This window comes from Bombus pascuorum, chromosome 9 (assembly GCF_905332965.1).
Source record: "Bombus pascuorum chromosome 9, iyBomPasc1.1, whole genome shotgun sequence".
NCBI classification, from domain to species: domain Eukaryota; kingdom Metazoa; phylum Arthropoda; class Insecta; order Hymenoptera; family Apidae; genus Bombus; species Bombus pascuorum.
In genome coordinates, this window is record NC_083496.1 from 9,972,092 (window position 1) to 10,000,000 (window position 27,909).

The window sequence follows — 27,909 nt, forward strand, 5'->3', positions numbered from 1 at the left end:
GAATAAAGCAACTGGCGTCTGGACAATCAATCAATTAGACGGTCAACTAGTTGAAATACTATTACCCACGCGACTCTCTGTTCTTATCATACAAAATCAAATATACGTGTACATATGTTTATTATTTCCATGTACACTTTCAGAGTAAATAAAACTGCTCAATTGTCTGATATAGATATATTTCGAATTGTTTCTTAAGCAACTTGTAATAAGTATTTATGCTATTTGTTTGTTTCAAACTATATAAAGTAATTGATTTTACATACAGGATCAGTGAATTAGAACGAGGGAAATTATGCTAGACTTAAGAAGACGATTAAAGATATATTTGCAGTATTTCTTACAATTATTTCAGTAAATCTAACGGACCTACACTCTCTGACAACTCTCACGCGACTTTTGATGAATTCTTTCATGGTTCAATCACTGTGTATTTTCGAGCGCATGAACAATTTTCTCGTAATAATTGTTTACGCCACAATGTTGTACTAGACGTAGTACTTTTCAGTTTCAATATTTTGCATTATAATTTATTTTATATGGAAAGTCAATGTAAATGCGTTATTAATTACAAAAATATGAAAATACAGTCAAATTCTAGACGCACACCACATTCTTACTACTTTTTTCTGATCCTCAAACATTAATCATCCACGCCATATTTATTCTTATAACTGGACTGCGGATCTTTATGCATTTATAGAAAATGTAAATTTTTAAAAATATACAGAATGAAATCATATATAAATTATTAGAAGTATGGTATCGTTATAATATTTAATGGTATGATCTTATCTTCCGTGGTATCTGTTGAAATATAAATTCACATAAACATCCAGAATCTACCTATATTAATAATGCTCGAAAAGCTAAAATTTTACTCCTTTGTTATTGTAACGTGAATTACAATGGATTATTCCACGCCAAATAAATTACTTTCTGTCAGGGATTTTAAAAAAATATATATCTTGTAGTCTTCGTGAAATTAGTGAAGAGTAAAATAGATGAAAAAGGTGAGTAAAATGATGACTTTCCCTTTCCCACTTAATTTCACATGGACTAAATTATATTTCACATTGAAAAATATCTCTAATATCAATCTGAATGTGATCGATTTAAGTAGAGCATCTTGTATATAAACAGGGAAAACACGAAAATTTGTGATCAAATATAGAAGTATATCATAAAATGATTATACATGTTATGAATATGATAATTTTAATTCACTGAAAAACTGGTACTTCATTGAGATTGTATTTATAAAAATCCAGTTATTAATTATAATACATGTAATATTTAATAGACTTCTTTTTAATCTTTTTTTTCTTAATCTGATTCTGACCCTGAACTAACATCCGATTCGTACTCCTCTACACTGATAGTAAATTTGTATTCCTGGTCACAACCTAAATAAGCATCACTCATGAAATACAAAGTGTAAGAATGTTGACCAGGTGCAGGTGCCACAAAATCGAGTTTGACCTTCGCCTTTTGTTGTAGTGTCAACCTCTTAATCGATAACAGAGAATTAGTCTTCGGATCGCCGATAACAACCCACCACCCTTCTTCGCGTTTTTGCGGGAAGAAGGGTGCTACAACTGGACCTGTCACTTCATCTTCTCTTTCAAGCTGTACAATTACATTTACTGTACCACCACTGCGTAATTTATCTTTATCTTGAACTTCATAGGACATTTCTATGTTTGGATAACGATTACAAAATTTAGCAACATCTGCCATTTGAGTCTCAGATAATTGTAAAAGACGATTTCTATCATCATCTTCCAATTCCATTACATCAAATACCGTTTCTACTCCTTTATCTGTACAACGTTTGATAGTTTCAGGTGTAAAATGTGGTAATTGTTTGAGGTACGAATCCTTAGACCACATGGCTTGTGTAACCATCTGTGCTAGTTCCATAGCAGCCACAGCAGGAGCTAGCCAACCAGATGAACTAAGAACATCAACACAAGCTTGTATTAATCTTATAGCTTTGCTTAATACTAATTCTGTATCTTTTTGTAGTTCTGGACCAAGTAATATTCTGGATAAATGTGCTTGCAATAGAAGTTGTGCTTTCACATGAGGGTCAGCCATTCTTGTAGCTTGAGGTGCATGTGGAAGCCTTGTTGCCAAACTCCTTAACAAATTTTCTTCACGCTGCCTAACTGGAACATTTTCATATTCAGCAGCAGCTGAGATAATTTCCAGCAAACCTCTGATTTTGGTTTTATTATTTAAAGAAAGACTGAACAACTCAATTGTCGCATAATTAATATAATAATAAGCTGCAATCATGCCAAGATTCAAAGGCAAAGTGTCCATTTCATCTTCTACAGCGACACATTTTGCTTGTTCTAGGTCACTCAAAGTACTTTCAACCAATTCAGATAAATGATCTGATAAATGCCTATGTGTAACACCTTGTAATCCATAATAATTTGGATTCTGTGTAAGTCGTCTATATAAGAAAGTCCATGTAAGATAATCAACTGCATCTTGTTTATTTTCAATTGTTTTAGTCACAATTTCTGCATTGAAATGATCATGTAACCTATGATCTAAATGACTTTCTACAGGCAAAGGTTCATTTAAGAATTTCTTAAAGAAGTCTTTCTTTGAACTCTGGCAAAGAAGGACACATTTGGCATCGTCATCTTCTAACGGACGATTTGCACGTGCTACCATTTGTAAAACATCTGTAATTGGATAATCTTCATATGCATGTGTCTTTCCATTGTAACATTGGGTATCCATAACAACAACAAGATGAGAACTAATAGATAAACCCCAACAAAGATCTCTCGTAGCAACTGCTATTTGAATAGCACCGCTATCAAAAAGTTGTTCAACCAGATGTCGATCATCCACAGATAGCCCTTCGTGAAGATAAGCAACACCTTGTGAGAGTGTTTCTTTCAATGTTTTATCTGTCATTCTATCTAAGAACGGTTTGATATCAGCTTCTTCTGCGTGGAAAAATCGAGAAGGTTGTCCTTCAGCCGCAGTGAATGTTAATAAATCTATGGCTGTTAATCTGGCTTGACGACGAGTAGGTACAAAAACAATGACTGGTTTATGAGATGCGTGTCTAAGTATTGCATTATACACTGGTTTTGCCATAGCAGCTAATCTAGATGCATTGTGAGTAATATTTATTCCTTGTACATGCAACTCTAGAGGTACAGGCCTAACAGATGGATGGAAATTGAATGTTGCAGCAGCAGGTGCACCTAACCATTGAGCAGCATCTTTAGCATCAGCAAGTGAAGCTGACAATGCTATAATTCTGGTTGGTTTATCTAGCTGTGAAGAAATATATCGTGCTCTTGAACATGCAACCTCTAATACAGGCCCTTCTTCTCCACCAATTAATTGAAGTTCATCAACAATGAAAAGTTGAATGTTTTGTACGTTTTTTCTTTGTTTCCATCTTCGTGATAATACATCCCATTTATCTGCAGTTGTAATTATGATCTGCCCTTTTGCAAGCAATTTTAAATCTGTTCCTGTTTCACCAGTCAGAAGAACTACCTTCCTACCTAGTTGTTGATTAAACTTTGATGACCAATCCACATAAACTAACTCTGCTAAAGCTTCTTTACTAACCATATATACAGCTCTTCCTTCTGGATTTTGGGTAAGTAAACGTAATACAGCAAATTCTGCAATGGTTGTTTTACCTGAACCCGTAGGTGCTCCAACAAAAACATTATCATCTGAATTATAAATAGCATTAAAAACTTGTGTTTGAATTGGATTAAATTGTGGAAATTTATCTGCATAAATGTTTTCAAACTTTGAATTACGTAACGCAGTAATTGGAAGCGGTTGTAAATCAAGTAATTCAGTTGGTGGTAAATTCTTTTCTGGCAAAATTAAATGCCGAAAACTAACAGGCAGTTGAGTTTCCGCCCCAATCCATCTATCTGATACCACACGTAAAAAGTATTGTGGTGGTAAAGGCTCAAATACGGGAACAAAAAATTTGATCAAATGTTCGTCTGTTGCATATTTGGCCTTGAGTAAAAAATATTCATGGTGAAGTATCACTTCAGAATCTACATCTTCAACTAAAATCCAAAATGCTTCAGATGCTCCATGTATTTTTTCATCCCATTGAAAGTCTGGTGTAATAGTTAGTTCTACTCTTAAAGTAGAACGGGTAATCGGTTGAATGTGCGTCGATAGTTCTAGTTTTGGAAATTGATGAATATACTTATGAATAGTTTTACCTAGCTTTGGTACTCGAATCAATTCACCAATTTCATTCGGTCCTAAATCATACAATCTTTCCCAGGGAAAATTCTTTTTTTCTATCTTTTTTACAATTTCCTCTGGCATTTTTCTGAATTGCCTAAGAGGTGACATAGATTGCCACATTCTACGATCTATCATTTTACATAAGGATAGACATTTATCCCCTAGTTGTGCCCAGCCACGAAATAAGACGATTTCAAAGATAGCTCTCATTAATCGCGATGCGGATTGAGTAACAAATACCATATCAGACATAAGAGCAAATCCTTCAAGTTTCAATTGAGAGATGTATGCTTGTAAAAGTACATTGACTTTCGCACTTGCTTCTTCTATACTTTCTTTTACTGGTATTGGTACTCTCTCCATCAATTTCTGTAATTCTAACTTCTCTTCTTCTCTAACGTTTATATGTTTAAATTCGCTAGATAATGAAAATACTCTAAACAATTCAATTTCACTTAGAGTACGTTTTAATAATTGATTGTATATAGACATCGTATCATGAGTACAATAATAATGCGACGCTATTCGACCTAGTTCAGTAGCTTGGAAATTTCCGGATTTTCTATCATATTTAATCAGACCACTGCGATCTAATGCTACTGCGGCAGAATGAATAAGATCTGCTCTGTGTAATTCAAGTAGTGGATCTTCTTTTAATTTATCCTGGTTTATACTATATAAACTTGGACAACGAAGCATTCTAATGTATAAGTATGTGTATCCTAACCAAGTAACTGCATCTCTAATATTCTGTATAGTACCTAATACTATTTCTGCATTTAACATATCTGACATTTTACTAATTAATTGTGATTCAATGGGTAACTGCTGATTTAGTAGGGACAAATAATATTGAAGCTCACTATGATTTGTAATAAGAATACCTTCACCTTTTGTATCATATTGTGGACGACCAGCTCTACCCAACATTTGCAACACGTCTAAAGCACCTAATTCAACCCATCTACCTTTCTCTGGATTATAGACTTGAGTTCCCTTTATGATAACTGTATGTGCTGGTAAGTTAACACCCCAAGCTAAAGTTGCTGTGGATACTAGTACTTGTATATGTCTATCAGCAAAAAGATCTTCAACTAATGTTCTGTCTACTCTTGTCATACCAGCATGATGAATAGCAAAACCATAAGGTAATAAATCTTTGAGTTCCTGATTTTTAACTTGTTCAGCTTCTGTTCTTAAAACTTCCATTGATGCGGATCCTTCTCTAAGAAATTGTCCTAATGTGTCTTTTTCCAAACACATATCTCTAATAGCACGTGCTGTTTTCCCAGTTTCTTTTCGTGAATGAACAAAAACTAGAACTTGGTTCCTGCCAGCATGTTCCATTGTTTTCTCATATACAATTTCATTCATCACTTGAAAACGTTTCAATGCTTTCTTTTCTGTTACACCTATATATTGCTGTTCTAATGCAACAGGTCTAAAACTATTATCAAAATAAAATAATCCTGATTCCGGTTTTATACGTAAAAAGGCCGCGACGTCCTGATAATTTGGTAATGTTGCGGAGAGACCAATTAGTCTTACATCTTCCTGCGTTGTTTCAATATTCCTGATTGTTCTAGCCACTAATGCCTCCAAAACAGGACCTCTCTCATCGTGTAGCAAATGAATTTCATCAATAATAATTAATCTAACCAATGAAGTAAAGGTTTTCTCTCCTCCTTTTCGCGTTATAATATCCCATTTTTCGGGAGTGCAAACAATAACTTGAGTTGCAGCTATTTGTTCCCTTGTTAATTGATGATCACCGGTTAATTCCGAAACGGTTAAGTTATACGTGGATAACCTTTTACCAAAAGTTCCAACCATTTCTTGTACCAAAGAACGCATTGGTGCAACATAAATTATTTTGAATTCATCCGCGTTAATCGTACTATCTGCATTTATATGTTTTCCAATTTCACGCATCATACATAAAAGAGCAACATTAGTTTTACCAGCACCTGTTGGTGCACACAGTAGTAAATTCTCATCACTTTCTAATGCAGCTTGATACAAACGACTCTGAATTCGGTTTAATGTCTTAAATCCTTCAAAAGCTGGTTGCACGTATTTTGGCAATTGATCAACTGGGTAAAGTTTCTCGTTTTCTGCAAATGGTTTTGGTTTTAAAGCAGGAACATGAACTTCTTCATATCTAGAAAAGATAAAAGATAGATGATATAAAAAAAGTAAATAATTAAAAATACAAAATGTTAAATAATAAATCATTTCAAATAAATATAAATATTGTACCCTTTACGCTGCTTTCTGAAACTTCCATCAGGTAATTGACAACGTTTATTTGCCATAAAATGACTGCCTTGTGCAAATATCAAGTCTTCTAGATCTATTAGATTTCTTGTACCCTGAACTTGCCCTCCAGGACCTCCAGTATCTTCGTTTTCTTCCCTCCGTTTACGTTGTGCCCTTGCTTCCATCGTTTCATCGGCATCATCATCACCTTTACCTGTATCTAGTTGTCGCAAAATTTTTGCTAATACAGGATCATCATTCATCTTATTTCGAATTTTTTGACGTTCTGATTCAGACTGTGAGGATGCCAACATAGTGCAATAAGCAACTGCAATGAACAAAAATATTTAATTGCATTATATGTATTAACGAATCATTACATTTCTCTGTGAATTTTTCTTACTTGTATGCCTATATTTCTTGAGTTGTTTAATGAAATCGAAACAATCATAACCCAGCAAAAGTACTAGTTGATTTTCACAGTCACGATCATCTCCAGCATCTTTTAAAACTGCTAATACTTCTGCAGCTCTTGCTTGTGAGACCATAGCATCATCATATATCCTACTCAATCTCCTTTGCAACCAATATGCATCTATATCCAAAGGATGTAATGGCTTCTCTTTCTTCATTTCTTCTGCACCACCCAACTAAAGAACAATACAATTATTTATTAACAAATATCTTTTTAGGTTCATGGAAGTCAGTCTTGTTGAATATATTTACATTTTCTGCATGAATAGCCCTATCATCATTAGCTTCTTCACCTTCATCACCTTCATCATCATTTTCTCTAACTTCTCCATAAACATCTTCATCATCTTCTTCGCTGCTTTCTTCAAATTGCACATTAATTCCATATGTTTCATCAATATTTTCTTCATTTGTAGTAGTTTTCTCATCACTACCAAAATCTGTTATCTTTTTTCCAAGGTTCACTAATAATGCAAATCTTTCTTCAGCTAATGGACCCAATAATAATTCTGTTTCTTTCTTCTTTTCTTTTTCCTTAAGTCGATCATTTTTTAAAACTGCTAATACTTCATCAGCAGCACCACAAAGAATATCTCTAGGTTGATCTCCTAAGGCTTCTTGAATAAAACTCAGTAATACTTCGTAGGTTTGACGTGTATCTTGAGTCTTAGGACGATAAACAATTCCAACCATCTCATCTACACCTTCTGAAAGCAATGTTGCACCTTTCATCCGTGCAAAATCATATTGTGCTTCATCTCGTTTCTGACGCCTATTAAATATAAATATCTAATATAGAGAATAGTTCATTATAATAATGAATATGTTAAATAATTCATATTATTTACTTGACTTTTCGTTCCTCTGCCTTTCCCGGTTTAGTACGTTGTGCTCTATCACCCATTCGCGTTCCATCCAATTTCCCAACAAGGGACATAACCTCACCAGTAGCTTCATCTCTACTACGTCTTTCTATTAATCGCACATCAGCTTGTAATACAAGATTAGAATTCTGAAACAAGCATACGGACATTCATTAATTGATAAAAATGTGTTTAATTTTTTATTAAACTTAGAACTTAACCTCTTCGTAATGTAATCAATAAATATACTAACGGCTTTATATTCGTACTGCAACTGCCTGGCTGCAGCGTCCGCCATAACTACCTTTTTTGTACTTAATTACTAAAAGATTATGAATTACTCTTATTTTACACGCTCTTTTCAATAAACTCAAAACGATTTTCACACAAAATTATGGGAAACTGAAAATATCGATACGCCATCTAGCGACAGAAAATTAAACTACTGACAGTAGACCGAGTATCTGTATATGATCAACTGATTAACCATAGGGTTTCAGGAAGCTAATTGCTCCCTTTGTTACCCAACAAAAACATTCTTTCGGTATCTTGTCCCTATTCTTTTATCATTTTTCTTTTTTCAAATTTTCTTTTTATATCTCATTTCCTCTTCTTTTTCTCCCTTTTTATGCCAACAGCACACGGTCAACCGAATGGGCTAACTATGCCCAGTGTAGCTTGACTTCGATGTTCCTATGAATACTCGGTAATTCTTGCGTAGGTAAGGCCGGTGGCAAGTAAAACGAATTGTATATTACCATACGTAATAGTTCCTGAAAAAGCGGCGGACGCTGTCGCTTTCACATACCTATTGTAAGTATTCACTTTAACAGTATTGTAAATTGTATAGAGTATATATTAAAAATATATATTAATATATATATTAGTATATATTAATAGTATATATTAAAAATAATATATACTATGATATATATTAATATATATAATATATGTCAACTGCAAAACAAATTTGTGATTCTTCATGTAACTTAGCTAATTGATTGACATACACTTATGCTAGATTTTGGTTATATGATTACAAACGAGGTACAAACTAGATCTTATTTCAATATTTTTATTTAGATTTCAATATTTTTATTTTGGAGAACACCTGAGATCTGTGACAATCTTATCAATTTCATGTCACATGCGATATTATCGAATTATTATAGCTGATTATTGTAATGACACAAACATTTCGTCTGTAATAATTGTTCGAATTAAAGCTCAGAATAATCATTCCAATGAATTTGTTCAATTTGTATGATAATAAACACACAGGCACAAGTATCACAGAAATATAGAATTCTTCTATTTCACCGATAATAATACCTTGTAATTCCATATTACTGTATATGTTCGACTACGTTTGTAAAAAAAGCAGAACTTTAAAAATTTCTTATGAATCATAATTATATAGTTACGATTTATGATTATCTGGTCCGAAAGTGTCATAGCTCGTTAATTGAATTTTGAATTGCGCATATACAATACTTCAATTTTGCGCGCCGTTTTGAGTAGAAGAGAGGACGTCCCGTGTCAGCCAATAGGAAAACGGCAGGACGATGCTTGGCGCGAAATAATATCATTCAGGTATCGGAAATCGTGGCGGCAGGATGTGTTACTTCGTTTGGTGTACGTGATTTCTTGTTACTCCGTTCTATTTCCATTACCATTCTGTTACCTTTTGCAGGCTTCTATTAGGTTTGTTCAATTAATATATTCTTATATAATACTTTCTCAGATATTGCCATAACGATACCAAATAATTTGTCGAACTTTGTTTTTTTCGTTTATTTTTGGTAATTTATTTGACATTTACACTTACTATACATGTAGTAATTTGTGTTATAAGCTTTTGAGACGAAACTTAAACTTAGTTATTGTTTCATTTTAATATCTTTGCTTCTGATTTTACATATATATTAATTTTAACTCTTTGGTTTTCTCGTGTTCATGTTGTTGACTGAATGCTGAACCCATTTCAATGACTATGCTGTGAAAATTTCATAATATGTCCTTTACCGCTGAAAAGGCAGATGTACTGGTACGTATATATTTATATTATCATTTAATGAATTATATGTGATATATGTGTTTGAAATGTTTTATTTGTGGTTATACGCGATTACAGTCAGTACGTAAGTACAATTAAGGTATATACAAGTTGTAAATTATAAATAAATCTATAATTTATTAAGACTGCTAGAATGGAAATATGTAGATACGATTTTATTTTCGGATACATCAAATCATTTCCTTGTTTCAATCTACGTGTATTGTAAACTACAATTTTAAATTAAACAAAGTAAATTTTTAATATATTCTTATATTTAAACTTGTATATTTTAGTGCATTTCAAACACGTATTCTTTGTAGTAACATTGTCTGTCAGCACCTTTATGCACAACCTTTATTGTTTTTGAAACCGCGAGACATGTTTAGATGCGTCTCGAGTCAAGGCTAAACGTTGCCTTTATATGTTGTTATCAGACTACCCTCAGGCATGTTCATTTACTTCTTTTCTTCGATTTCTGGCAAACGATTTCTCGAATATTTACAAAACGCAACGTAGTCTCTTACTAGAAAATACATTTGAGTGCATGATTCTGAATACATATATCCTTTAGTAGATAAAAGTAGATTGTAGATAAAAGCGTAGAATTATGAACATCTCATGACCTTTGGAGTGTTTGTCATAGACGAAATCCGTTCTCAGAAATATATGATCGAAGCCTTTTCCCACTTCCACGAATAAAAGAATTTAAATACTCCCCCTAAAATCATTGTTGTTAGTCTTGAACAGTCACGCCTAGAGTTCGGAAGTGTATTGCAAACAAGAAAAAAATAGTTTCTTTTTTTTCTTAAATTTCCTTTTTTATTTTACGTGGCAAGTGCCTCATCTGTGTCATGACCTTGTTTGTAGATATGTATTACTAACGATCGATAATATAGAAAATATTAGTAAAGTATCTATATGAATTAGAAATTGTTCAACAACAGATGACAAATTCAGTAAATACCTATAATAACATCAACTGATAGTTAGAACAGAATTATTAACTGAGTGTTGCAAATTATATATTCATTTAATAAATCAAACGAATATACATATTATCGGAATATTAACAAAATCGATTATTATTTAACAGTACTATCAAAATTGTACAATTTGTTAAATATCGATCGAAACATAATTATATTACGGGCGAGGCATTTAATCAGTGGTTATATTCCATCATAACAAATACAAATGTATAAAAGGTATGTATTTCTTATACATTGTTAATTGCGTTGAGATTACCATTTATCTAATGCAGTACGTATTTATATATAAAAATCAAAGAAAATATTCCTAAGTGGTAAAGAAAGCTCCAATATATTATACTATTGGCAACTAAATCAATGACACGCGTTACTGAAATTAGGGCTTTTTTTTAGTTACGAAATTTAGTGAATAATAAAGCAACGCAGGTTCGAATACTAGTGCAATAAAATCATCTCGTTATTCTGCCACATCGTTGCTATTCTCGTTCGAACACGGGATTCGTCTATCATGACAGCATCCTGCGTGTCGAATTTATTGAAATTGTATATCGCGTGCGTCGTGCTATCCATTCTGCGCGTTCCAATACTGAATACGTTAATGCATCCCCTCTGACCCCATCGACAGCCACACGTAGCAGGCTGCGGATTCTATTTTATTAACATCATGGGTGGGGAATTCGAAATATTATATCGGGTTTCAATGCACGAGAATTACATATTAACCGTCATTAAGTTCCCGCGGATCGCGCGATCGCGTTTCCCTTACGAGACATTTCCGGCTCGCATGCATCCTATGCGCGTAATAACGCGCGAATAATACAGTCTCGACAGTCTCGACGCGTCGTATGCATAAGTAACCGGCATTAAATTTCATCTTTCCTTAACGAATCCTGTGGCTCATTTAAGAATCTTCGATACTTCCTGTGCAAGATCACACACAAGTTATTACGGAATTTCATTTCAAAGCGATCATCTATTATACTGTGAATTTTAATAGACGTAATTTTAATGCTTCTTACAAGATTATATGCAAGTTATTACAGAATTTTATTTGAAAATTACCATCTAGAATAGCCTGAATTGAGTATTCGTAACTTCGATACTTTCCACGATACGGCTACATGCATGTTGTCGTGGAATTTCATTGGTAGATCATCATTTTGAACGGTGTTTTGTGAATAGAATTTAAGTAATCATAATTTCGATACTTTCTGCTTTATGAAAATATGCGAAAATAAATACACGCTATTTCTTTTATTTTTCGGTGCGATATACTACGGAGACGAAGTGCTGGTCCGAAAGTGGATCAAACGAAACTTTGTTTATTTAATGCGACGTGCTATGCAGCAGTCGTGCTTTCACCTAAAAATCATTCACTGTTCAATTATAGTACTTCACTTTGGGGGTGTCGCCCGGCGATATCGACAAAGTTTCGCAGAAACAATGTTGCTCAACGTTAATGCTCCAGTCAACCGATGAATTTTTCATATACCACTTTCGTAAGTTCCCCGAGATCCATCATCGTATCGAATGATTCAGTTTCTACCCGATAATTTTTGAATGCTTCTCTATTTTTATTTACTTGACGAGTCCATTTTTAATCTTTTATCCAAGATATTTCCTTCGCATCGTTTCGTTTATACATATATACCGTCTTTTGTTCTCATCGATTTAACGCGAAGCAAATATTTGCCCTTTTTTGCGGATTGATTTTCAATGTAGGAAAATGGCCAAGTCTGTGAAACCCATCCGAGAATTCAACGATGGACCACAAACATTGATCGTCCCACGTCACCCAACCTAATACAAATCCGTTGGAAACCTCGTGATCTCTTACCATATCGAGCGATTCAATTTCGATCTATCCGATAATTTCTAAATGTGACAAAATGGCAACGCCGACGAAACCGACTGGAACATTCGCCGAAGGACCTAAACTAGACCGTTTTCTCGTCACGTTTTATCGCGTGGCTGTATCAAATTTTGAGATACGAATGGTGATCGATGTACCCTGTCTGTGTATTAGTCTCTGTCGTTGTGTTGTGTACGGTTTTTTTTTTTTTTTTTTTCTTACGTTGCATGTTTCGTATCATCGGGAACAGTCAGCTCGATGGTCAGTAGTCAAAGTGCAGAAACGACTATTGTGAAATTGATAAGATGACATTTTACGCGCAAACACGATATTACACACGTTTATTTATATCGCGACCGCGATAAGTTTGCGAATATTCTGAACGTGCAACCGCTTCAGGCGCTAGATACGCGCGTGTAGTAGCCTTTGTTTGGATAGAGCAACATTTTGTTATTTTCTCTTTTGTAGGATTTTGGTTTTTAGTCGGTATGACGTTTCGCTTGTTTATTACTTTTTAAAGAACTGTTGTTTTTAAGATACCGTGGGCAAAACGCGGGAAACGCAGCGTAAAGGAGAAGATAATGAAAAGCTACATCATTATGAAAGAAATCGTGTAACGTTGAGTGATAACGGACTCGTAATTATGTTAACGTCGTTAATTCTTCATGGAAACATGGGATATTGCGAAGTATATATATTACAATTAAATTCTTCTCTCCGAGTTTCATCCCGAAAGTCTGGCGAATATCTTTCATCCGAGAGGAACAGAAAGTAGAACTTAATTCAGCCTTTTCGAGTCTTTCGCGCGCGATTAATCATCCCTTTCGATCGTATCGCGATTCACCATTTATTCTATATATCATAAAGACGGGATCGACTAAACGATGAAAATGGTATCGACTATTTTTATCGGAAAAATTCGAAAATAACGCGCAATATCTGGCAAAGCTAAAACCCAAACGATAGAAAGCAAAGCAGGATCACTTGCTAAAACTATTAAAACGAAAGCCAGAATATATTTAACTATATCGGTGTACATATCGAATTAGTGAGAAATCAGTGTTGATTTTGTGGATACAGAAATGAATTATATATTGCAATATTTGGCCAATTAATATTCATCGTTTTGGAAATTTCTCTATATCGCATTTATGAGAAGAATTCAATTTTAATTCGTACAACGTCCCTTTTAAATTCATTAACATAATTGCTCTTGCAATTATTGTTCGTGGTCTGTGTAACTATTAAAACTACTCGATCTACGCGAACTTCGACGTTGAAACGGCAATCCGGTGTTCTATAATCGTGGAATACCAATCAGATAAACCGTTCTTATCAAAAAATATCAAAATGAAATTTTTTTTGTAAGTGTATAAATAAATGTCTAATTAGTTAATACCAAAAGTAGAACACTGTATTTATATTTTTTTATGGAAAGTAAATCAATTATTTATTTTTTCCATTTCGTCTTAATCTTTTGTCCGCTACTGTATATATGAGATAACAGTCACTCGAAACTGTTTATTTCAGCACTGTCAAAAATTCGGAACGTTACTTTTCCATCGTCCTCAAATAAGCAGCGTAAAAGTGAAATTTGTTACGTAGATAGCATCTGTTTCAAAGATTTATCAGTTATCTCTATCTTTGTATTTAACGAGTATTCATCCTCCTAACTACGACAATATATTCAAATATCCTGCTTTAGTCCTGGAGTAGCATCTTGCGCTTGCTTACATAAAAATGCTCGGTCTTCGCCAAGGCAATACACGCGAATTCACGAATTGTTCCTGAAACGGTTGAAATCGCGAAATAATTTGCGGCCGATCCTTGCGGCCAGCCGGAAATTCCGGTGCTTACGGTCACGTCTGGCATACATAAGTACTGTTCTGAAACTGATTTGATTCACTTTACACTTAACAAATTAACAGCGTTGATTCACTGCTTTGTGGGAGGCTTCCAACATGGGATTTGCAGATACTAGGTTACGCAAGCTCAGCATAGGGTTACGTGTCTCTCCTCCCGTCTTCACTCTGCCGCACTCTCTCTCTCTCTCTCTCTCTCTTTCACTCTGTTCCGTTCTCTAACCATTCGCTCTCCCTGTCGTGCACGTTGCCTCTCTTATTCTATTCATAAGTATGCGCGAATTAATTACGAGACCCTCTCATTTGCGTCAGTTATTATGAACTTCACCGTAAGACCATTACTGAATTACAGCTAGAGCGTGGAGTGGACTGCATGCGGCTCGATGCTCGCGCACCTCGCGCGAGACAAAATCGAAAATGCATCTGTAAACAGTGGGGTCAGACTCGCTCATTTTTTACCAGTAGCCTCTTCTTCTTCCTGTTTTCTACCTCTTTGCCCCTCTTCTTTTTTTTTCCTTTTTCTCTCTCTCTCTCTCTTCGTTTTCTTCCCACTACGTGCGTTCAACCACTCGATGTTAATGTATGCGAAAAGTCTGAGAGCGATCGATCGATCGTTTCGCTCTATCTGCGTTCGACGTGCCTTTCCACGAGACAGCATCTCCCTTTCCGAGAGCGTGTTTACGACGAGATGCGTCTCGATCGTTAGATTTTACTGGAATGAGCGAGATCCATGGATAAGAGTAGGAATTCTGAATGGGAGTAAGGAAGATTCGTTCCTTTGGTGTTGAAATAGGCAGACGATGTGGCTGTTTATGCAGCATGTTACGGAACTATTAGGGTAATTCGAAAGAGGGTGATCCTGATCGGTCGAACGCAGTCTCACCATCTCTCGATCCAACGGATATTGTCGCAGAGTAGTTCTGTCGATGTTCGTATGTTAGGTAACCAACAATGATTCATTGAATGATAAGGTTTTTTCTTTGAAAATTATCTTTTTAGAATTGAAGAATGTTGAAGTTATTAGGTGTATGTGAATACAAAGGAACGTGTGGATAAATTGTAAGGTAGAAAATATATATATTTTGAATATTAAAGCGTAAGTACAAAGTTCGGAATATAATATGAGCTGATCCCGATCCGCACGCTAGTAGTGTTACCCTATGACTGAAAATCCTGAAGCCGACGTCGCCTATCTACTGTTTATAGTTTGCCTTCGACGCAGTCTTTTGTCTATACGCTGTCGATGGCTTCAGTGTTTGAGAAAACTAAAGATGTAGAGTTTTCTTAGAAGCGATGACCACTTCAACAAAGAGTTTGTTTAAATTAGTTAATAGTTTTACAAAAATCCTTCTAACATTTTTAGTTCTTCTTCGATGCATTTCAATTTTTTTCAACAAAATATTCTTCGTGTTACGGAATTGCTACGATAGTATCTGTAATTATATCGCACAAGGATTATTTCTAATTAAATCACGTAATTATATGGACATCACGACGGAAGTTGTTTTAGAAAACCGGTTACTCCTCATTTGATAATAAATCAACGCATACGTCGTGAACTTAATTTCCGACTACTAGGACGCGTTATTATCTGAAAAGTCGAGAAATTTAAACGTCGTTTTTATTATTTTACTTTTTACGAATTTACTCTGTCTAATTTTTCGCCTACAATCATCCCCCATGCAATTATTACGTAACTATTTCGATAACACAAGCATCGCAGAAAAAATACCGAAACGAAGTTGAAATGACAGCTAATTATCGTTCCTCTTTCCCATTTTTTCTTCCATAACTCGGACATTCGGTGGTTTAGCTGGTTCGCGGTTCAGGTTGACCATACGTTTTGAAATCATTTGCAATCAAAAGCGAACACGGACCAGTGACGGCGTCGGTTCGTTAATGCAGACGCGTTTTCGCCGATTTACTGACACATTCCGCCAGTGGTGGCGGATTGTACCCTGACCTGATTCTACTTTCGAATCTATCTTTAAATCTCTCGGCTGCGCGTACCACGCTCGGGGGATGTTCGCGTATCTGGCCCGTGCTAACGAACCCCCGGCAAGAAGACAGCTATATCACCCGGTTCATCCAATTTCCTTCTCCCTACGCTTTTCTCTTCCTCTCTTTTCCTCTCCTTCTCGGTTACAAGAGGTTTAAATAGTTCGAATGTGAAGAAATTTAAAAGACATTTAAGTTTTCTGGAATCGCGTATCGCGACTTGCTTGTTCGTTAGATTTCGCGCCTCGACGAACTCGAGGTTCCACGATTTTTCCACCATTCGTTGATGTGGAATGGACTGATGAACACGCGTACGGAACATCGAATTCGACTACAGCTATGCAAAAATTGATTTCGGCCTCGGACATAAAAGTGGCGTCCTCCGTTCCCATTCTCTTCTCTTCTTCGTGCTTCTTTTTTTTTTTCTTGTTTATTTTTTTAAATCGTTATTCCGTCTCGACAAAATACATACAAAAAATGGCATTTCATTTGCCAGGAAATAAATTCCCCAATTTTTGCGTGTATTTCAATTTTCAAGGAGGTCGCGAGCACGTGTACGCGTTATTCGTTCGATCAATGTATTCCATTATAATACGAACAAAAGGATCGTCGCGCGTCGAGGTAAATTGAAACACCATCGCGGGCATGTCGCCTTTCCACTTCAATCTTGTCTTTCGACGTTCCTTTAATTGCTACTTACAATTAGTTGTCGAAACCGCGACAGCCATGGTTGACCAACTTTCCATCTGCTAGACGAAGTAAAATCTTTTGAGCTGATAAATGTAAAGGTACGTATCTTGTATCTATGATCGGTGGCAATGTACGTACTGTGAAAACGTTTTCGTATATTTCGCAGAAAATACTCGGTTCCGAGGAATTAAATAAGAAAATGAAAAAGATTGAACCTTTGTGTTTCTAGCCTCGCTAAACGTTTTATCGTATCTATTAGGTTGTCCGAAAAGTTTCTTTCGTTTCATAAGGTGATAATAGATGAACAACAATTTCTGTTTTATATTATCTTATTGAATTAGACGTGATCAATTTTGTTCTATTTCTATTATTATATCCGTGCGTAATTCAATGAACTAATATAAAACAGAAAACATTACGCGTCTATTATTTTCTTATAAAACGAAAGAAACATTTCGGACAACGTAATACTTCTTATTTAATAGGTTTAAAGGCCCTTCGTAATGTCACTAGATATATGCATCTTCGAAGCTAATGGAAACATTCCACCTTGATCAAGTTTTGATACATAATAATCGATTTTACTTGCTAGAAGTAAATTGGAACGTAGAACGGCGAAAAGTTAAGAGAAGAATACGAAACTGTTTACGATGTGGCAGTGAAACGAATTGAATGAGTTGTAAAAAGTAGGTATCTTATGTTACATCTTTCGCGCGTAGAATAACACGGGAAATCAATTTATGCGGAAGAAAATCGTAAGGTTCCATTGCAAAAGTATACTTACACATTGTAACCGTATCAGCGTATCTGCGAAGAAGAAGTTACAAAGCAGGATGACTTTTTCGTATTTCGATTAAGATAGCTATAATTCATTTGCTACAATTATTCTACATATTTGTAGAAATGAAATTAAGGTACGACTTGTTCTTTGAGGATCAAATGTCAATTGTAATAATAACATTCTCCAAATCCGTATAAATTTGTTAGAAGAGTGACGCGACGAAGGAACGTAACTCTTGAATGTAATTGGAAAATCGATTTGAAATAGACAGTTCGAAGTAGAAACTTATTAACTACTCGGTTATTTAGTAATGAAAAGTTTTTGTTCCCTCTCCAATTTTACTGATAGTCTTTGCTTTGAAATTCTCTGAAATAGAATATTGTTTACTATTAAACAAGAAAAAATTCCACTACGATTTAAATACTATAATTTTATATAGTATAAATAATTAACTGCCATCCTCGTAAATAGCTCGCTTTGAGAGTTGATATTTATTTATAGATATTTCAAAATTGCTGATTTTCGAGATGTTTCGCTAATTTATCACCGGTGATACTGTGTCTGTAATTCTAATTACTGTACGCGTTAATAATTTTTATCCAACAACGGTATTAAATCGATCGATCGTTGGCGGTTCTGATTTCGGAGAAAAGCGACTGATAACGACACCAAGAACACCGTCAACGTCAGAAAACGATTATTCTGTGTACGAAAACCTCAAAGAAAATTGTAAGAAGTAATTGTGTTAGTCAGTTGAACGAATTATCGATACAGTTCCGGTATACGTAACGAAGAAACCGTTTTAAGAGAAAGAGAGAGGAGGTACATAATTCTCCTCCGATGGTTCTAATCATTTACCCGGCATCCTTTTCTTTCCATCGTTCGTTCCGTTCAACGATGTAGTAGTACTTAACCCTGTCCCTTCATCTGCTCTTTTCAATTTTGAAATTTCCATCCTATACAACCTACGTACGGAACTTACGCTTCTCGAGTACGAAGCTCTCGTTAGAGAGATCGACGAATGGATCAGAGCTTCGAAATGGAACGGAATTATGAACTGATCGTGGATCTTCCTCGTCCCTATTATTTATTCAGTATTGGTGCATATCTGTACGCTGCTTGGACTTGAATATTTTATAGAAAGCATTGGCCGTGTCGACGCTTCTCGTGGTATGATACGAAGGCTGGATGCGCGTTGACGATCGAACGAATCGTAAAATCGATGAGAAACGAGCGTGAAGGTATCGAGGAAAGACCTTTTTTACCGGATTGGCGGAACCACCAGATCAGGCTTGGCCAAGTCGAGAAAGGGAAGCACCGTTGGCGTGGTTTGTTACGCTGCTATTTTCTTCACTTCTCTTCTTCGTCTATACCCGTCGGGATCGGTCGTCTTAATTAACGAACGATTTTTGCGGAGGTCAGCCGAGTGAAAAGGATACCGTCGAGACTTCGGAATCGGACATTATATTATACGAAATCGATGGATTCGCTTCGTCAAAGAAACCGAGGCTTTTCTGACTCCTGTTTTATAGTTTGGCCATTCATCGCCTTCTCATCCTCCCCCCCCCTCCTTTCTCTACTTTTGAATAAGGAACACGACGGTCAGACGAATTCGTTTCACTTGCAATTAACTTGAAAAATTTCCGGTGCATGGCAAACGCATTCACGAGCACCGATTAAAACGTTACGCTAGCTGGTTTAATAAGAACAAATTTGAACTTGGAAGTCCGGTAGGAAATTTCATAATACTTGAATTACATACGCTTTCCTGATTTTTCTTCGCTTCTTTTCCTTTTTTCTGGAGACGCGTACGAAATAACTAAGGTACTAACATTTTCACGAAGCGAAGCCCTGATTTCCATCGGAAAATGAACGCTCGAGGTTTTATACGCGATTAAAACTACCCTCGAGACGCGGATTCTTTAAACCGTTGCACGCTATTCCTTGGTCCGCCTGGTATCTCGTTTCATCCATCATCATTATCCATCATCTCGCTTTCTCCTAGTTAGGACGTCAAACACCGAGGCCGAAACTTCTGGCCGTTTCCCCTACCATGATCCAGATTCCGGCTCGAAAAGATTTTCAATCGTAACCGACATTCCATCATCCTCAAACGCATCACGACCAACGGTCTGCAGGTGTGGACACCGGCTACGAGTAAAACGGTTGCTCCTCTCCTCCAACCTCATTGTTCCATTCTCTGTCCCCCTCCCTTGGTACAGCCACCCTTTTTCTCCCTACTCCCGTAGGTTCGTCGTCGTGTACTTCTCATTCTGTTCACCGAGTGGCCCCCTCTTCTCCTCTCTTTCTCACATCGAAAGTGGACACATGCTTGGCCCTAGTCACCGTCCCTACGAATTCCAGGGATCAATGCGTCGGTGCACCAAAACGCCTGCGCCACCCCCTTGAACCCCACCACACCCACACAACCGCTTAGCCGAGCAGCAGCAGCACCAGCAGCAGCAAGCACCAGCACCAGCAGCACCACCATCAGCACCAGCACCAGCACCAGCAGCGCAGCAGCGACAACGGTGGCGACGACGACGGTGGAGGCGGCGGTGGTAGCGGCGGCGTCGGCGGCGGCGATAGTAGTGGTGGTGGTTGCTGGTGGTAGTGGTGGCGGCGTCGGCGGCGGTGGTCGTGGTGGTGGTGGCAGTAGTGGCGGCGGCGGCACGAATAACTTGTACCAATACAACATCCACCGTTGGTGGAATACGAATATACGTAAAAGTACATAGACCCCAGTACTTTGACGGTGTCTGTCGTAGTACTGCTGGTGTGTATAAGACGGACTCTCCTCTCTGACCTGGTGTCGCACGTCTGTGTTCCATCCCTTGGTCATGTGAATTTCCACGAAGCGGGAAGAGTGGAAATTCTCTTTCTCTCCCTCTCACAATCTTTCTCTCTCTCCTTCCCCCTATTCCACGACAGAGTAGAGGCAACCAAGAGAACTTTCTACTTTCTCCAACGTTTCACCCCTACTATTAAACAACCCCTATAGTCCCTCCACTCTTCTTCTACACGGAGGATATATCCAACGTCCCTTTCCTCCCTCTTCGAGCGGTCTCTCCTACAACGGCGAGAGGGCGCTCCCCTCTCTTTCGACGTGCGCGGTACCCGAGCCTCGGAAATTCTGAAAGCGGTTCGCGCCTGTGCAACTCGCGCGGGGGTGGCAAGGGACCGAAAATCGAGGTGAAAGGAAACTCCGCGGATCCGGCCTAAGGGTCTCTCCTAGGGCTGGTGCGTATTCGGTTCTGGGTAGAATTTTTCGACGTGCGTCGTTGAGTAACGACGTGTACTCGCCTGATTAAAAGAAACACCTGCGTTCGTTCGTCATCGACGAGGAGGGACGGATCATAAAATAGCAAAGTACGAACGCGTCGCGTTGCCGCGTCTCTGGCCCCGTTACTTGATTCGCGAGTACGCGTAAACACGCACACAGGTACGCGCTTAGTCGCGTTCGTTGTGGGCAAATCGGTGTGTGACCACAGTGACACATCACGATACATTGGGATTTACATATCTTATCCGTGGCTCGTTCGGTTCTTTCTCCGTTTTTCGCGACCCTACAGTGTGTTTGTGCTTGACCCGAGGACGTCATCGCGCGAGAGATAAGCTCTTCTCGCGACACTGAACAACGAACAACGAACCAAAGTACGAACGAGTGGAGAAAGAGAGAGAGAGAGAGATAAAGAGAGAACATTTACACGAAACCTCTGATATCCCAACGACGACTACGGCGGTGGAATCGTTCGATCGCTGTGGTGGTGGTTTCTTCCTCGCGTGACACACTTTTGTCGTCAGAGAAGAGAAGCTCTTCTTCTTTGCCAGATTTAACGCGAATCAGGGAACACTAAGGTCGAGACTTGTTCGTCGACGTATATCCGTCAGTAAGTGTGAGAAATCCATCGTAAAATCCTCTCAGTGATAGTTTGCTTCTTCTGTGTATCGTGAATGTGCAGCTGTGTATCAGTGATCGTTTGGAAGAAAGGAAAAGTTTTTTCTTGGTGTTTTTGACTGAGAGAAAGGAAACGTTGTCGTTTCCTTCTTTCGTTTTTCTCTCATTCTCGTTGCTCGTTTCGGATAAATTACGTCACGGGAAGAGGCAACATCTGATCGTGATCGAGTGACTCCAGTAAAAATCGTGATTGTTGAGTGGTTACGCCGTGCCATTTGCGAACTCGCCAGGATTTTCCATTAAAGACCAGTGTGGATCGTAAGTCCCGAATACGGGGGTATCATGTATCCCCGATTGCAGCCCTCCTTTGAGGGTTAAATTCTCGCCGATTTCAACGTCTCGGCTTCGCCGTCTCGACTTAATCCTGCGCTACCGTGTAATTGTGTACTCTGGAACTAGACCGAACTACGTCTTCTTAAGGACTACCCGATTTCGGCGCAAAGAGCTGGTCCCACCGAGGACTAACCGTGTACCACATCCCCGCGCTGAAAGTGAGTCTCACCGCTTTGATGCTAACCTTTCGTGTGTTCCACCCTCTCGTCCAGTTGCTAGCTGAGTTTGCATCGCGTAGCTTTAAGGCGCCTTGTACACCGTTCGAAACCGAATACCTCTGGATTTCTTTAGACCATCTTATGCATTCCGTTTTGTAATTCCGCTGCATGATGAGCCGATCGAGAAGAGGGTCCGTTACTTACGGTCTAACAAAGCGTACCATTTAATGATGTCGAAACTCGATAATCCGCGGCCGTGGATTTATTAAAATTTAATGAACCTCGTCGCGTATCGGGATACCGTATAGATGTTCCTTTTTTCTTCCTATTTCTTGTTTCCTCTTTTCTTCTTTTTTTCTTTTTTATAAGTTCTCCCTCGAGTCAGCAACGAGATAACGGAACGCAGTTAATGGCATTTTAGAGTAAGACGAAGGAAATCCAATTTATCCGTCACTTTGTCGCGACTAAAATCCCGAAGGAAGTTCAACCGTGTCGACTGGTTTACAACGAATTCGATCAACAAAGCGAAACCTTATTTCGTGCGAGCCTCGTATGTTGGCGGATGATAATGCGTTTATCTTGCACGCTTTTAACGCGTGTATAGTTCTCGTACGGCTTTTGTAATCACACCGCCTTTTTTCCTTCTACTTAATTATCCGGAAACGTTCCGATTGAGATCGTAAACTTCGAGGTTTTATCCGTCGACGCTGTGAAACTTTTATTCGTAACAGAGGTACGATAGCCGTGTTATTACCATCCAGTAAGAAAGGGTTTTCTACTACTTTTTCCTTTCTTGAAAGATTTAGATAAAAAGTCGGAATTGTAAAAACTTCTTTCTAAAATTGGAGCTTAGTGTCGCATCAACTACAAGGTTAACGACTTATTATAGGAAAATACCATGTATTATTAATCATGTACGAAATATTAATATTATATTAATATTAAATTTCATCGAGTAACTTTGTTTCCCGAAATAGAGTTTTGTTGGCTTCCAAATCCTATAGAACAGATGTCTTACTTTTCTTTTTCACCGACTGCTTTTCACCGATAGGCTAGTAGGAAATTGTGAAAAATATAGAAAAGTGTATTACGAAGCTGGAACGTTCTACCGGCTATGTTTTAATATCCGATCCGCAAAAATCGCCCACTAGACAGAAATGTTGATCGTAGTTGATTACAGTATCGCAAGAGAGCGGGTAGTTTAATAATTCTGCAAAATTAACACGAGCAACGGTGAACCCTATGACGCTGTGTTTCCAGGATAATATTCAGCGAGGATCGTTGGAAATTTTTCAAGGGAAATACTCAACGAAAAGATCGTTGGTTGAAATCGCATGCAAATTCCTCCGCCGCTAATGAACTTTCTCCTGCTCTGCAACATATTCATTTCACACGCGCTAATTACACATAATTTTCTAAATGCAAATGCCCGCGAAAATCGTCGAATATATGCATTCGTGATTCAACTTGCGCTCAGAGACAGACGCGCGTTCATTCAATTTTGTCGTCCCTTGACTTTCGTCTTCGGGGTTGTTCAACAATTCGTTATTTATGCAAATCACCGTGGACCTTCGGCAGACTCGGCTAGGGGGAAGGAGAAAGAATTTCTCGAAGGCACAAAGGGATCGAGAAAATTGACGTACTGCCTCGGAAGATCCTTTTGCCTCGCAAAGTACAATCATGTATTCCATTTTCTAATTCGATATTCTTCGTCTTTTGTTACGTGGAAATCAAGTTTCTCGATGTTATCCTGAAACCGGGAACGCGTTCATCCTCATAAGCGGAAAATGTCGACCAAACGCGAGGGTCACTACTTTGAAAGCGCCAATTTGAACATCATAGGAGAGAAGATACGATAAGTTTGCTTTAATTGATTTTTAGATGTTGAAATCGCTTGGCGACTGAAAAAGAGTACTTTAATACGAAGTCGACGAAAAAAAGAATAAATTATTAGGTTCAAAGACGTAAAGTACAGTTTAAAGACAGATGATGCATATCCATGAAGTTTCGTGGAAATTGAGAGACATCAGTGAATATTTATGCATTTATGAAGGAGTTAAGTGTGCAAATGTCTACGGTATGTACATAATATGCAAAAAAAGAAGAAAATATCAAATATTCAAAATAAAGGACCAACTATCGTAAAATATAAAGAGCGAAATCTCTGCTTAGATGCCATCCTTTTAGCGATGTTCATAAAAAATTTTGCATTTGCATAAAAAGACACACTTAATTCGAAAATGAAATAAAAACGCAATTTCGTTGAAACGGGATTCGTCGAAAACGTATTAAGTTTTTAAATTGAACCTCTATAAAAAAAAAACGAAACGTCTAACTGACATTTTTTAATATTATCTTGTTTTCAAAGTTAGCGAACGCTTGACGGAAACGTAAAAGTTCAAGAATATTTCTTGGAAATTGAAACATTGTAAGATATTATCGATGAATCATGCCGTGCATAATTGATCTCGTTCGCGTTATTTTGTGCTAACTATAATCTGATGTAAGTAGAATAACGGTTCGCAGACGAACAGAGTCTGATTTTGTCCGTCAAATGGTGGCAATTCTAGCACGAATGACATAAAATTTTGATGTGTCCCTATAATCATATTTAACTAATGCTTAGTATGCCATACAGGTAATATAATTACTTCGTATAATTACTACAATTAATATAATTACTTCGATATTCATCTTTATACATTATGAACATAATACAATAATATAATAAAAGTATATTCACTGACACATAATCAATATTCGTTTCTTAAATTCAAAAACGTATTTAAATGCGTTCGATATAAAAGTGGTTACTTATCTGGGTCAACTAATTTAGTTTCACGTTTAATCCTATAATCTAGCGTTATTTCAAAAAAGAGAGAACTATTTAGCACGTCTGTATTGCTTTTATACATTGTGTGTGACACGACAAATATTTCTGTTTTAAATGCTTTCCCAAAGAACATCGCTATTGCCATACTTAAGTAAACCATAGTATTTGACACAATCATCCGGCAAATGTCATGCTTTACTACTACAAAAGGTATGATCGTAACTTCGCACGTAGAAGTTTGCAAATCACCAATCTGAACGAGTTCACAGTTGAATTTTTAGTGACCTTCATACATTTATGATAATAAAGCACGATATTTTCAAGAGATCGTATAAATGTAAAGTACATTTAACGTTACTATGGATAAATTGCCTTTGTACGTCTACGAGTACAAATTTTTCAATAGCTATTGTCTTAAAATATTTATGTGACATTAATTTATAAAAATTAACGAGTAAGTAATTACGTTTTATTGTTTCTGTCTTTTAACGTGCATTATTAAAATTTAATTATGCGGACATACCGAATTGAATATTTTTACATCTATTGAAGTACTTTTCGGTATGAAAGCTCGATTTTGTGCGTTCAAATAATTTTATAATTCAAATCATATTCATGTATCTAATTATACAGAGTTTTTAAAAGGTTATTTATTTGAATGTAAAAAGTAAAACTACAAAAAGCAATTAACGCTTTTTGAAAATAATATTCGAAAATTCATTATCGCTATATTTTAAAGCACGTGAAAAATTGTACGATTGTTAGTTAAACTTTTGTTCGATATCTTGTACCGTTTCGTAAATATTTACGATGATTTGAGAATATTGTCATCGTAATTTCTTTGAAAACGTGTTCCCATCCCTAGGGCTATCTGTTCACCGAGACAAAGAATGGTTTCGTTATTAGCGTCACTCAAACTACATTTCTACAATTTCCTCCAGTTAAACAATACTTAAGCGTTAGATGGAATGTGACACCAGGTTTCCACGGAACGAAGTTGACTCAGATACTTTTCTCGTGTTATAACCGCGTGAAAGCAACGATATATTTACACGAAGCATCCTTCGAAACGGCCACAAGAAGCGCAAAGGGATCGAGAAAGGGATAAAAAGAATAAATCTTGACCGATCGATAGGGCACTTAACCTGTTTAGCGCAATTAATCGCATTGCGGGAAATGAATCTGTAACAACGTTTATCGGAACGAGCGGGTTAAAAGTTACGTATTACGATGGTGCAGGAGATTCAAGGGAATCGAGAACGCGTGAAGGATTTCTCTTTAATTCTTATCCGTTTCTTTTGTTAATTTGATACGTTGGGATAATTATAAAATTGCAATATCTGCATTCCTCTCACGTACATCGTTTTGTTGTAAAATATGCGAACAATCTCGTATGTAAACGCAAAAAAATTTCTCTATTCTCAACGAATATTAAACGAAACAAATATTAAACGTGACTTGGAAATTTTCTCTCGTAACTGGAAAAAAGAAAACACAGTATTCAATAATACAAATTCATGGAAAATATTATAAAACTTAAAGGTCGCGTGAACACCACTAATTCGCCACTCGCGTGAACTAAAAGTCTTACTCTAGCGAGATACCGAAGTCAATAATTCGACATCTAATCGTTTCGTTTTATACGCGACGATACGGGACAATGATGGAAGGTGAAACGCCGGAAATTGACGTTTTCCGTTAAAATCGAGCTGATATCCCCCCGGAAGGCTCGTTTACGAGGCGTAATTATAAAACAGCTCGGACGCTCAAGGCCGTCGAGCTTGCCATAAATTCACACCCTACGATCGAGTAAAGCCTTCTTCTCGGCATGCGACGTGCCATTGATCATGGTAGATAGGTAACTCGCGTGGTCGAGGGTTCCGACGCTTCGTTCGACGTTAGTTACGTTAATTTCTGCGAGGCGTCCCAGTTTTCCACGAGTTGGCTCCACTCTCTCTCTCTCTCTCTCTCTTTCTCTCTCGCTTTGCTCTTCCAGCTATAGCCAATGCTGTCAGGAAATTACGGGACGTCGTTTGTGTTGTGTTGACAAGCGATCCTTCTCTTTGTTACGCCACCCTTTTTTTACACAACCACCCCCCATATGCTAGTGGATCTCTCAGCACCCCGTTTCATGCCTGTCCCCGTGTCATTAGTCTTCGTAGTCGAGTATCACGCTCAGTTTTACCCATCTTCTTTCTCTTTATTCCTCTCTTCCTTTTCCCCTTTTCACTTTATATCTCTTTTCACCTCTTTGTATGTTTTCCTCCTTCTTTCCCCTTCCCCTCTATCTGACTGCCGTTGAACGAGTCGATTGCCAAGCTGTCCAGATTGAATGCGAATCGGATATTTATTAATACGACCGTGACGACAGATGCCCCCGTCTACCGGAAGTCTTAATCGTCCCGACTATCCCAAGCGTGTTGAATTCGAACGTCATGCCATAGGGCCATAGGGGACCCAGATAACGCCACTGGCTGTGCGTGTGTGCGGTCGAGGGGTGTTTACTGCTGGAAGCTACGAAAGGGATTAAGAAC

At 37.3% G+C, this 27,909-nt stretch overlaps 2 protein-coding genes across 6 annotated transcripts in view; one reads left to right on the forward strand and one right to left on the reverse strand.

Annotated features, from left to right (window-relative positions):
- Positions 1-304: 304 nt before the first annotated feature.
- Positions 305-8,268, reverse strand: LOC132910653 (U5 small nuclear ribonucleoprotein 200 kDa helicase). The gene is made up of 6 exons (XM_060966470.1): positions 8,116-8,268; positions 7,848-8,011; positions 7,252-7,771; positions 6,929-7,175; positions 6,526-6,853; positions 305-6,427 (listed from the first exon to the last, which is right to left on the reverse strand). Exons 1-6 carry the CDS (start codon positions 8,158-8,160, stop codon positions 1,327-1,329), a joined length of 6,405 nt encoding a protein of 2,134 aa, XP_060822453.1. The 5' UTR covers positions 8,161-8,268; the 3' UTR covers positions 305-1,326.
- Positions 8,269-9,811: 1,543 nt separating this feature from the next.
- The window catches only part of LOC132910686 (hemicentin-1), a 119,947-nt gene continuing 101,849 nt past the window's right edge, over positions 9,812-27,909 (forward strand). For 2 of the 5 annotated variants that reach the window (XR_009658828.1, XM_060966561.1), the window contains exon 1: positions 9,812-9,909. Coding sequence is in view for 1 of the 5 variants with exons in the window: in XM_060966561.1 (XP_060822544.1) it covers positions 9,902-9,909 (8 nt within the window). In the remaining 4 variants the exon portion in view is untranslated. Of the gene's footprint in view, positions 9,910-20,848; positions 20,870-21,110; positions 22,543-27,909 lie in introns of those variants that run through there. The other 3 variants (XM_060966565.1, XM_060966564.1, XM_060966562.1) reach the window with 3 other exon arrangements.

Coding starts and splice junctions, on each gene's coding strand:
- LOC132910653 (XM_060966470.1), bottom strand. CDS start 8,160: ATGGCGGACGCTGCAGCCAGGCAGTTGCAGTACGAATATAAAGCC. Junction 8,012..8,115: donor TGCAGTACGAATATAAAGCC/GTTAGTATATTT, acceptor TGCTTGTTTCAG/AATTCTAATCTTGTATTACA. Junction 7,176..7,251: donor GGGCTATTCATGCAGAAAAT/GTAAATATATTC, acceptor ATTGTTCTTTAG/TTGGGTGGTGCAGAAGAAAT.